Here is a 12,469-nt window from a genome sequence, read left to right as displayed (position 1 = left end):
AGAAGCTCTTTGACGCCTAGTCTCCGCCTACTCTCCCTGCGCGGAAGCCTTCTGTGCAGGGAGGGTGTGGGCAGCGGAGGACCCGTGTTCTCCCCGCTGGTCCCCGGCGAGGAGTCATGGAGCCACCTCGCCAATTCCCCCATCTGCCCCCCCTTCTCTACTGGTGCTATGCTGATTTCCTTCCCCAGAAGATGGGCTGCTTCTCTCCCTCCCGGGACGCTCTCCGGAATCCCTCTGGAGCCCTCCCTCTGGCTCCGATGGCAGTTCCCTGACAGAATTTTATGTTGGCTTTGAGCAATCCATTTGTTATGTAATGGAATTTCTGGCATTTTTGAAGCAATCTGGAAGGGATCTATTTAAACATGGCGACCAGGTTACCGTCCACCTGGAGTCTGTTTTTATAAATTTTTTGGACCATAGCGTCCTTAATTTTTTTATTTTTTATTTTGAAACAAACATTACCAAACCGTTTCCAGGTTGCTTTCTAGCTTTAGCTGACTGACCACACCTGGTAGCATGTCTGTATAATTCCTTCCACTTATGCCTGATCCTCCTCCAGCCACTCAGCAAATATCTTAGCTATATATGTCATTAAGTCCTGATCCCCCTCATTTTCTGGGAGACCTCTTATTCGGAGAACATTAGATTTTTGTCTCATTTCTAAAAGGGCAAGCTGGTCTTCAAATTGGACCTGCCTGCCAGATAGTCCTCTTATGTTTCACTTTATTACCTCTTGTTCTTCCTTCAATTCTTCAGTCACTTTTTTCCATTTTTTGAGATTTGGTTTCCAAGTTTTTACCCATATACAGTGGTACGTTGGGTTACATATGCTTCAGGTTACATACACTTCAGGTTACAGACTCTCCTAACCCAAAAATAATACCTCAGGTTAAGAACTTTGCTTCAGAATGAGAACAGAAATCGTGCTCCGGCAGTGCGGCAGCAGCAGGAGGTCCCATTAGGTAAAGTGGTGCTTCAGGTTAAGAACAGTTTTAGGTTAAGAATGGACCTCCAGAATTAAGTACTTAACCTGAGGTACCACTGTACTCTCAATCTGCTTTCCATGTTCCAGGTCATGGATCTCTTCACAAGTGTACATATTCTTTACATATATTGCTACTTCTCCTCCCTCCCTCTTTTGTCTGTTTCTTTTGAACAGGTTATACCCCTCAATCCCTACATTCCAGTCATGGGTCCCACCAGGTTTCAGTAATGCCTACCAGGTCATATTTGCCATCTTGTATTAAAAGCTTCAATTTGTCTTGCTTGTTTCCCATACTCTGTGCATTTGTGCACAGACAACTGAAACAGCAAGTTGTTCTATCCAGCTGCTTCCTTCTGGTAGTTTCTTGCCCTTTAGCAGGTTTCTGGAGCACCACCTCAGTTTCCTGTGCATCTAGGTGCAATGTTATCAGGTGTTCTTCTGTCATCTGTAATGTAATGTTGTTTGCCTCCCCCTCAGGATCTTGCGCAGGTGAACTTTCAGGATGCTCTCTGCATAAAGTGATTCCTGGGATGGGGGTGGGAATACTGTTGGGGCTGGGGCTGCTTTGCCAGTTGTAGGGCCCTGGCCAGAGCTGCCCTGTGCTGCTCCTGTCACCTTTTGTCCTCTTGCTGTTGCATGTGAAGCTGAGAAGAGTCTGGTGCCCATCAGGGGCATAGGCAGTAATTTTAACTCTTGCTGGTTGTGTCTGTCAGAGTGTGACCACATCCTTCCTTTCTTGTGCATGTTTATCATATCAACACTTTTTATAAAAAAGAAAACCTTTTTATTTATAGCTTTTTAGTTCTGCCTTCAAAAAATGGAGGCTATCAGATTTCTTTTCTTTTCTGTTTAAGCAAGCATTCTGTCTCCATGGTTGTAAATGCCCTTGGGATACCCCAATTGCGATTCTGGCTGTATGGCAGCTGCTCTTGGTCAAAGTCCCTGATAAATATCAGCATTGCTAAGTGAGAAGGGATCTTGCCAGCTTGGAGGAGACACCAGTCAGGATGCTCCCACAAGAGGCAGTGACAGCCATCAACTCTGATAGCTTTAAAAGAGGATTAGACAAATTCACAGAGAAGGATGTCAGTGACTTCCAGCCACAACAGTTATGTATTACCTCCTCTGTTGGAGACGGTAAGCCTCTGAAAGCGAGTTTTGGAGAAATACAAGTGGGCAAAGTGCTGCTGTGCTCAAGTCCTGCTTCTGGGCTTCCCTTGGGCATCTGATTGACCTCTGAAAGAACAGGACATTGGACTAGATGGGCCTTTGGCTGACCCTCCAGGCTCTTAGTCTTAAGTTCTAAGCTAGATGCATGTTGTTGTTGCCCGTCTCAAGATCAGAGTTCTCCCAACCAAATATTGCGGGTGGCGAAGTCTAATGAGGATAGAAACTTACCTTCTACACAACCCTGTTCTACATTCAATGGATTATATACGTTGCTTTTTTTCTTTTGTTGTTTATTTTACTGGATAGTGTGGTTGGCTCGGGTTTTTAGTTTTTTATTGTTTAGTTTTGAGGTTTTTTTGTTTGTGGGGGGGAAGGCATGTAGGGGAGTGGGAGAGAAATAGTAGAGATGTGAAAATGTATATAGCTGGGATGGAGAAAGTAGATAGGAATAAGTTCTCTCTCTCTCTCTCTCTCTCTCTCTCTCTCTCTCTCTCTCTCTCTCATATAGGGCATAATGAAAGCATGCAGTCCCCTCCCTCAGCAGGCTAACCAGCTTGGCCCCAGGACCTTATGCACATGTGCATCTGATATCAGCACACACGGCCCCAGTAGGAAAAAATGTGGGTGCCTGGCCCCTTCTTGGGGAAAGTTGTGGGGCCTGGGGCACCCAGCCCCCTCCCCCAGTACCTATGTCCCTCAGGAAATGGTGACGGCCACCGGCTTGGATGACTTTGAAAGGGGGTTAGACTAATTAATGGAGGGCAAGGCTGCCAATAGCTGCTAATCATGATGCTTGTATATGACCTCCTGTATCAGACATGGTAAGCCTCTGAGTGCCAGTCACTGGGAACAGGAGCGGGAGAGAGCTGTGCTCCTCATGTCTTGCTAGTGGGCTGTGCAGAGGCGGCTAAGATGAGTCGCAACGCTAGCATGGTGTAGTGGTTAAGAGTGATGGACTCATAATCTGGTGAACCGAGTTCGCGTCTCCGCTCCTCCACATGCAGCTGCTGGGTGACCTTGGGCTAGTCACACTTCTTTGAAGTCTCTCAGCCTCACTTGCCTCACAGAGTGTTTGTTGTGGGGGAGGAAGAAAAAGGAGATTGTGAGCCGCTTTGAGACTCCTTAAGGGGAGTGAAACGCAGGGTATCAAGTCCAAACTCTTCTTCTCCACGTGCCAGAATGCCTCCCTCTCTTGCACTTCTGCTGCCCAGTGCAGGTGCTCTCCCCACTTTACAGGCAACCAGCTGGCTCTGAGGATGGGGCACAAGGCCCACCTAGCTGTGTCCGCTGTCCTTTTTGAGGAGGAAGAAGCAGCACCTGAGGCAGCCATCTTCCTCTGCCTGGTGGTGCAGCCAGCCCTGGCAGAAGGGGAGGGAATTCTCATGTGCACTCAATAATTTGCTCCCACAATCATCTGTCAGCCCATGAAGGTCCATAGGAACCACACTGGGTAGTTTGGCCAGAGAATTTGAAAACTGTCTCACCAGGGTAGAAATTCCATGTCGCATTGTTTGGGAAAGCAAATGTGACAAATTCACAGTTGCCCTGAACTTTGTGGTGACTTCATAATAAGCTCTTCAAAGTTTCCCTTTAGCAGGGGGATTCTTTGTGACTTTGCTTTGGGACTTGCCCTCCGATCACAGTGAGTGAGGAAGGAAATCGGAGAGGAAGACGCTGTCTTGGGTTGGGACAGGGTCTGAAAGCTAAGCAGGCAGAGCACTCTTGGTGGACGCAGGGACTATTCCTCTTTTTCTAGTATAGTTGTTGGAAGAAGCCCATGTCACTAGGCCTAGGGTCTGCTTGATGCCCATGGAAATAAATCGTGTTTGTGAATATCTACCTACCTGGTCATCTGTGGTGAATAAGAATATGAGACTTTTCAAAGCATTGGTGTGGCTGAGAGACAAGGTCAAGAACCCCTGGACAGTTAAGTCCAGTTAAAAGCTCATCTTGCTTCAGTCTGAAGGAGCCGGCATTTGTCCGCAGACAGCTTTCCGGGTCATGTGGCCAGCATGATTAAACTGCTTCTGGAGCAACGAAACACCATCATGAGTGCCGTAGGGCACGAAAATGCCATATACTTTCCCGCCACAGCAGTACCTATTTATCTACTTGCACTAGTGTGCTTCCGAACTACTAGATTGCCAGGAGCTGGGACAAAGCAACACCCCGTTGTGCAAATTCAAACTCGGGGGGACATACGGATGGTGCTGTGGTGTAAATCACTGAGCCCCTTGGGCTTGCCAATTGAAAGGTTGGCATGGCTGAGAGACTAAAGCTCTGTGGGGTGTCTTGCCATGAATTGAATTTCCCTAGATGATCTAAGTGAGCTTATAGACTGACCCAAGATGTTTCGGGGCTGGCAGCAGAAAAACCAGGCATCATTCCTCACACTAATGAACATGAGACATAATCCATTGGGAAGTCCTTCTTTGAAATTCACAGGAGGTCTGCATGGTTCTGTAAGTGGAATATGCGTCTGGTTCTCCTCCATCACAATATGTAATACATGGCATTTAAAAACCCAGTCAATTAATCAGATTCTGTTGTACAGTCACAGACTTGTAAAAAAAAACAAAATAATACAATTTCTAACATAACATGAGTTAAAATATAAAATAGTACATATAATAGTACATATAAATATAAAATAGTACATATATAAAATAAGAAGGAGAAAAACAACCCAAACTGCACTTAAACAGACAAATACTTTTATCAATCTTTGCAGCAGAAAAGATAAATTTAGCAACAGTTTCCATTACTGTTTTTGTATGGATTTACCAATAAGTAAGTCAGCTCTTCCTGGGTGTTTTAGTAAGACAGAAGTAAATAATCACTTATACATACAAAAATAATACATAGGGTTTCTCTTGCTCATCCCACAAGGGCAAAAAAAGTAAAAGGGGAAGAAGTGTGGGTTATAAATTTGAAATAATTTGGTTGCTCTAATGGTGTAGCTCTTATTTATGGCTCTAAATATGCTGTGTTCAAGGACATCCAGGTAGTTTACAACCAAAATACTAAAAAAAAATTAAAAATTAAAGGAAAATGATATCTCTTAGCCATTCCTTGGAATAGACTCCTCCTCTTGTAATATAAACCAATTTATAAACCATTTTCCTGCTTATATTTTGGGTTGGCTATAAGATTGCAGCTCTGGTTGTGTTTTCCAGCATAAGGCCGGCCCTATCATTGGAGTGTGGGATGGCTGCCTCAGGCAGTTGATTCAGAGAGTGACAGGGAGAGGTGCTTGTGAGATATTCTGCCTCAGGTACCTTGGATTGAAGAGGGGAATGTCATGTCAGGCAGCACTATGTCTTGTGTTGGCCCTGCTCCTGCACAAACCTTGAAGTGGTCAAGAGCTGAGCAAGAGCACACTCAAGGAAGTGTGTGTAGGAAAAGTTACCAATGTGCCCATAACCCAGATCCACCTGCCTTCTGTTAGGCAGCCAAAATGTGCCATACTTCAGATGCTACTTCTTCAACTGCTGCACACAATGACAAACTCTTTCACCTGCTACGCAATTCTTAATGAGAAGGCATTTCCAGATGAATCAGCAGCAGTTAAAATCATATATAAGCAAACTCATTTCAGCAGGTTGGAATAGCTAATCCTTTAAGGCAGTGGTTTTCAACCAGTGTACCGTGGCAGTCTTGAATGATGGTCAGAGGTGCCATGGGCAACACTGGCCTCTGTCCATCTTTCTTTCTTTCTTTCTTTCTTTACCTCCCTCCTCTGATGTCCTCTCACGTCTCCCTCCCAAAGGCTTGCACAGCTGTTTGTTGCAGCAGCCCTGGCTATAAGCTCTGCAGGTGAATGGTGCCTCTAGGAGGCCCCTCTCTTTGGGGTGGGTGGGGCAGACCCGCTGAAAGAGGCGGTCATTAAACCGCTTCTTAAAAAAACATCTTTAGACCTGGCCATTATGGCCAACTATCGCCCAGTCTCAAATCTTCCATTCTTGGACAAGGTGATTGAGTGGGTGGTTGCTGAACAACTCCAAGCACACCTGGAGGATGCGGACCATTTGGATCCCTTCCAGTTGGGATTCAGGCCTCGCCATGGGACTGAAACTGCCTTGGTTGCGCTGGTCGATGATCTACTGCAGGCTAGGGACAAAGGTGAGAGCTGTTTCCTAGTTCTGCTGGATCTCTCAGCGGCCTTTGACACCATAATATCCTTCTGGACCGTCTAGAGGGGCTGGGAGCTGGGGGCACTCCTTTCTCCTGGGCCGTGTCCAGAAAGTGGTGTTGGGGGATGAGTGTTCAGACCCCTGGGCTCTCACTTGTGGGGTGCCTCAGGGTTCCGTCCTCTCCCCCATGCTTTTTAATATCTATATGAAGCCACTGGGAGAGATCATCAGGGGGTTTGGGCTGGGTGTTCATCAGCTCTACCTCTCTTTTAAATCAGAACCAGTGAAGGCGGTGAAGGTCCTGTGTGAGTGCCTGGAGGCGGTTGGAGGATGGATGGCGGCTAACAGATTGAGGTTGAATCCTGACAAGACAGAAGTACTGTTTTTGGGGGACAGAGGGCGGGCGGGGGGGACTCCCTGGTCCTGAATGGGGTGACTGGGCCCCTGAAGGACTAGGTGCGCAGCCTGGGAGTCATTTCGGACTCACAGCTGTCCATGGAAGCGCAGGTTAATTCTGTGCCCAGGGAGGCTGTCTACCAGCTCCATCTGGTACGCAGGCTGAGACCCTACCTGCCTGCTGACTGTCTTGCCAGAGTGGTGCATGCTCTAGTTATCTCCCACTTGGACTACTGCAATACACTCTATGCGGGGCTACCATTGAAGGTGACCCGGAAACTGCAATTAATCCAGAACGCGGCAGCTAGATTGGTGACTGGGAGTGGCTGCCTGGACCACATAACACAGGTCCTGAGAGATCTGCATTGGCTCCCAGTACGTTTCTGGGAGCACAATTCAAAGTGTTGGTGCTGACCTTTAAAACCCTAAATGGCCTTGGTCCTGTATACCTGAAGGAGCGTCTCCACCCGCATTATTCAGCCCGGACACTGAGATCCAGCACCGAGGGCCTTCTGGTGGTTCCCTCATTGCAAGAAGTGAGGTTACAGGGAACCAGACAGAGGGCCTTCTCGGTAGTGGCGCCCGCCCTGTGGAACGTCCTCCCTTCAGATGTGAAGGAAATAAGCAGCTATTTTCTCTTTAAAAGACATCTGAAGGCAGCCCTGTTTAGGGATGTTTTTAATATTTAATACTGTATTGTTTTTAACACTTGATTGGAAGCCGCCCAAAGTGGCTGGGGAAACTCATCCAGATGGGCAGGGTATAAATAATAAATTATTATTATTATTATTATTATTATTATTATTATTATTATTATTATTATTGAAAAGGGGTGAGGGGCTGCCGGCTCTGCAGGCGGGGGGGGGGGGGGGACGGGGACATAACTGGGCTCCTGAGCCCCATTGGGAAGCTGCAGAAAGAATGTAGTTGGTCAAGGGAGCCAGGGACTCAAAAAGGTTGAAAACCTCTGCTTTAAGGTCATTTTAGAAACAGCACATCCCACTTAAGGAAATTCCACAGGCCACCACTAAAAAAGCCCTGTCCTTTGTGGCTTCTGGAATGATATTATTTGAATAGTGGACACTTATGTGGGGCCTCTTCTGACCAGTCTTGGAGCCCAGGAAGGTTCACACAGTGCTCTGTCAAATAATGATGTCAGCAGCACTGACCAGCATGGGTGGGTTTTGTCACTCGACTGAGTCATGAGATGTAGAGACCTCTGTAGCAAGAATAAGAAAGGGTGGTGGGGCATTGTACAGGGCACCTATGCTTGCAAAAGGCCTGGTTCACATCTCTCTGTATCTGTGCTTCACAGGGTGATGCTAGAAGGAGCCCGGAATGCCTTATGTGGATCGTCAGAACCGAATCTGTGGGTTCCTGGACATTGAGGACAATGAGTCCTGTGGGAAGTTCCTGCGAAGATATTTCATCCTGGATACCCAGGCCAATAGCCTTCTGTGGTACATGGACAATCCCCAGGTAACGCCTGTCCTCAGAAGTCGACACCAGTGCCCCACCTGAAAGCAGTAGCCTTTCTGTGACATTCTTCAGGTCCTTTGTAGAGTCCCCCCTCCCCCAGTCGTGTTAGATTTATATAGAAATCATGTGATAAAAAGAAGAAGCCCATTCCAGTGTCTCAGTGCCCCATTTGGTAAAACAGCTGAGATGGATGTTGAGGTGCTACTTCTTTATCACTGAGACTCAGCCCAAACTGGACTCAATGTTAATTGTATGAAAGCAGTTGATGTGCATGTGTAAGGATTTAAATACCGACCATTGGGTCTGGAATGTGTGCTCCCTTGTGCTTATCCAAGGCACCATTTCCTTGGAATGAGGGACAGTGGGAACTGGGATAGAATCATAGAATCATAGAGTTGGAAGAGACCACAAGGGCCATCGAGTCCAACCCCCTGCCAAGCAGGAAACACCATCAGGGCCAAACTCTTGCATCCAACTCTCCCAGACACAATGCCTGGCCTGTTGTTTCCCATCCATATAATGTTGTGGCATCCTGTCAGGTGAGGTGGGAAAGGGCCCATCCATTTGTATCTATGGCAACAGGGCAACCTCTTTGAATATGGTAAATAGCATACTGAAGTGGCCAGCCAAAGTCATTGCCTTGACAAAGGAACCAATTTGGCTGGTTCAGTAACCTCTTCCACTAAGTTCTAAGCAGGCTTGGGAAGGGCCCAAGATATAATCCAGACTGACCTCCTTCCCCACAAACTGTGACTGTATAAATCTCTGAACTATATTTAAGTCAGGTTGCTGTGGCCCTACAGTACAGCAGGATGAGCACCACCAGTGGAGGTGAGCTGTTAGATGTTTTCTCCCATTAATTTCCATGAATGGTCAGGGACGGTGGGACAATAGTAGTCCAACATGTCTGGAGGGCACCAGGTTGGAGAAAGCTGTGCTGCACATTCTTGATTCACATGTACACATCTCAGTGGGCGCCAAATAAAGACCTACCTCTTTTGCCCAGGATTTTGTGGGGTAGTAATCTCCATGGGATGTTTGACTGCTGCTACCGTGATGACCTATGGGTGGTCTTCTATCCTCACCCACTCTTGGTTCTGCTGAACTTGGTTGTATTTTAATGTTATGGAAATTGTTTTATGTTTTTTATTGTCCTACAACCTGCCCTGTGATCACACGATGAGGGGCGGGCAAAATAATATTACTGACAATGGAGCTTAAGCTGCTCATGAGATGTGATCCTGGCACCTCGTAGCCTCAGGCTGCTTGGCTCTTATTGGAGTTATGCTGCAGGTCTCCCCGCTTTCTGGTTCTGCCAGTTATGTGGGCAGATTTCTATCATGGGCATGTGTGGAGAAGGTGGGTTGGACTCGATGATTTTCAGATAATTTCCAGTGTGAGGCTAAGAACCTAAGAGTATAGGAAGAGCCTGCTGCACCTGGCCAATGGCTCATCCCGTCTACCCTCCTGTTCTCAAAGTGGCTGACCAGATGCCTGTGAAAAATCCACAAGCAGGATTTGAGCACAAGATCCCTCTCGCTCCTGTGCTTTCCAGCGACTAGAATTCAGAAGCATTGTAAAACATAGCTCCATGAATTTGTCTAATCCTCTTTTAAAGCCATGCAAGTTGATGGCCATCACTGTATCCTTTGGGAGCAAGTTCCATCGTTTAACCATATGCTATTCAAAGGACTTTCTTTTTTCTGTCCAGAATTGTCTAATGTTCAGCTTCATTGGAAGTCCATGTGTTCCAGTTTTATGAGCATGTCCCCATTGCAGCAGGTCCTGGTGGCTCCCTTTTGCAGTGTGGGCCCCTGGCAGATGCCTGACCATGCCACCGCTTAATGCCAGCCCTGCTGTCCATTGCTATAGCTGCAAAGAGGGTCCTATGCTAGAGCAGTTGCTTGGGCAGCAGGGAGATGTTTCTCTGTTGATGGGGCGGGGGCAGAAAGCCAGGCTTCTCATATTTATAGCAGGGCTGGCAAATCCAAAGGCTCAGTTCAAGCTGTCAGTCAGCATAGTTGATGTTTTGCACCTCTGCTCCTTTCCGTTCTCCTAAGGCCACAGCACTTACCTTCTATGGTAACTCCTGTCTCACACTCCTGTCTCACACACCAGACAGAACCCTGCAAACAGGATCTCAAGACTGGATGCTGCCACCAGACATCAAAATAGACACTCACACACAGCAGCTCTTGTGAAGCTCAGCTTCATGAGCTCAAAGAGGAAATCTGACCCAGCGGTTTGCTGTGACTCATATCATGCCTTGAACTGTCTGAGCATCTTTGCAAGGAAGCCACAACAAAAAGTCTTGTCTGGGAAACCCCCCTGGACAACTGGACTTTGCAAGCTGAGAACTGAACAAAGTCAGTTTAGAAGCTGGTATGGGATCTGCATCCCTTCCTTTGCACTCATCCATTTGAAGTTACTACCACAGATTTTATTCAGTATCTATCCATTTAGTATTTTAAAAGGAACAGTAGAACAAGGGCTCAGTGTGCTATAACACACGTGGGCAGAAGATTTAGACAAGAACAGTTGTCCATGAACAGTTGATGGGATTGTCCTCATGGGCTCTGTTCAGCCATGAAACATAATGTGTGATGCTTGGCCAGGTATTTTCTCTTGACCTGATGCTCAGCAAATTTACAGATGACACCAAACTGGGAGGGGTAGCTAATGCTGCAAAAAACAGAATCAGAATTCAAAATGACATTAACAGATTGGAGAACTGGGCCCAGGCTAATAAAAATAGTCTCAATAGGGACAAATGTAAGGTTCTGCACTTAGGCAGGAAGAACCAGGTGCACAAATACAGGTGAAACTCGGAAAATTAGAATATCATGGAAAAGTTCATTTATTTCAGTAATTCAACTTAAAAGGTGAAACTAATATATGAGATAGACTCATGACATGCAAAGCGAGATATGTCAAGCCTTTATTTGCTATAATTGTGATGATCATGGCATACAGTTGATGAAAACCCCAAATTAACAATCTCAGAAAATTAGAATATTAAATGAAATCATCAAAACAAGGATTGCAAATAGAGCAATATTGGACCTCTGAGAAGTAGAAGCATGCATATGTATTCAGTACTTGGTTTGGGCCCCTTTTGCATCAATTACTCCCTCAGTGCTGCGTAGCATGGATGCTATCAGCCTGTGGCACTGCTGAGGTGTTATGGAAGACCAGGATGCTTCAATAGCAGCCTTCAGCTCTTCTGCATTGCTCGGTCTCATGTCTTTCATCTTTCTCTTGGCAATGCCCCATAGATTCTCTATGGGGTTCAGGTCAGGTGAGTTTGCTGGCCAATCAAGCACAGTAACCCCATGGGCATTGAACAAGGTTTTGGTACTTTTGGCAGTGTGGGCAGGTGCCAAAGTCCTGCTGGAAAATGAAGTCAGCATCCCCATAAAGCCCGTCTGCACTCCAAAATCTCCCGGTAGACGGCTGCGTTGACCCTGGACTTAATGAAGCACAGTGGACCAACACCAGCTGATGACATGGCTCCCCAAATCAACACAGACTGTGGAAACTTCACACTGGACTTCAAGCATCTGGCATTATGTGCCTCCCCATTGTTTCTCCAGACTCTGGGTCCTTGGTTTCCAAATGAGATGCAAAAGCTGCTCTCATCAGAAAAGAGATTTGGGCAGCCATACTCCAGGGCAGGCAGGCAGTGGGCCAGATCCTCCACAGCTGCCTTCTCCAACATGGTGCCTTCCAGTTGTCTCCATCTCTCATCAGCCCCAGCCAGCATAGCCAGGGGTTAGGGGTTTAGAGGACGCTAGGCTGCTTGAAGAAGGCTGCTCCAGTCGCTCAATTTTAGCATCCTTGCCATTGGTCATCACTAATTCTAAATAAGCAATCTGAGGGTTTGGTTGTTCATTGCCACTTGACTGATTGACCTCTTAACCCATTTCAGAACTTGGCTGTGGGGGCCAAAGCAGTGGGATCTTTGCAGCTGACCTACATCTCGAAGGTAAGAACAAGGTGGAGATACGATTGGCAGGAACCTGGCAGAGCCTGTTGCTCCTCCCCACTCTTCTAGCCCTCAAGGTTTTATTGCTATTGTTTTAGGCCCACCAGTTCTGTGCTTATAACTATGGGTGCACTTACTCTTATAACCATTTGAGCTTGTGACAGCATAGGCAAAATCTGGTTGGATTTGGTTTGTTTGGATGGGCTATTTTCAGATCCCTGGTCAAGGATGGCACCATTCCTGCATTCTTTATATTGGTTTGCATGCCCCAGTGCTGCTGAGTAGGCATTCAGCTGCAATAGCATCGTATCCATAGCTGGA

At 46.7% G+C, this 12,469-nt stretch overlaps 1 protein-coding gene and 1 long non-coding RNA gene across 2 annotated transcripts in view; one reads left to right on the top strand and one right to left on the bottom strand.

Annotated features, from left to right (window-relative positions):
* The window catches only part of LOC309358312, a 367,127-nt gene that overhangs the window by 21,770 nt on the left and 332,888 nt on the right, over positions 1-12,469 (bottom strand). The window lies entirely within an intron of this gene.
* PLEKHA2 (pleckstrin homology domain containing A2) overlaps positions 1-12,469 on the top strand; it is a 96,447-nt gene that overhangs the window by 32,211 nt on the left and 51,767 nt on the right. The window contains exons 2-3 of the mRNA XM_081891075.1: positions 8,000-8,163; positions 12,092-12,148. Of these exons, the coding sequence (XP_081747201.1) occupies positions 8,023-8,163; positions 12,092-12,148 (198 nt within the window). The 5' untranslated portion in view covers positions 8,000-8,022. The remainder of the gene's footprint in view (positions 1-7,999; positions 8,164-12,091; positions 12,149-12,469) is intronic.

This window comes from Podarcis melisellensis (assembly GCF_964234715.1).
Source record: "Podarcis melisellensis genome assembly, chromosome: 15".
In the NCBI taxonomy this organism is placed as follows: Eukaryota; Metazoa; Chordata; class Lepidosauria; order Squamata; family Lacertidae; genus Podarcis; species Podarcis melisellensis.
Note: the sequence above shows the minus strand (reverse complement) of the source record. Positions and strands in the feature narration are given on the sequence as shown.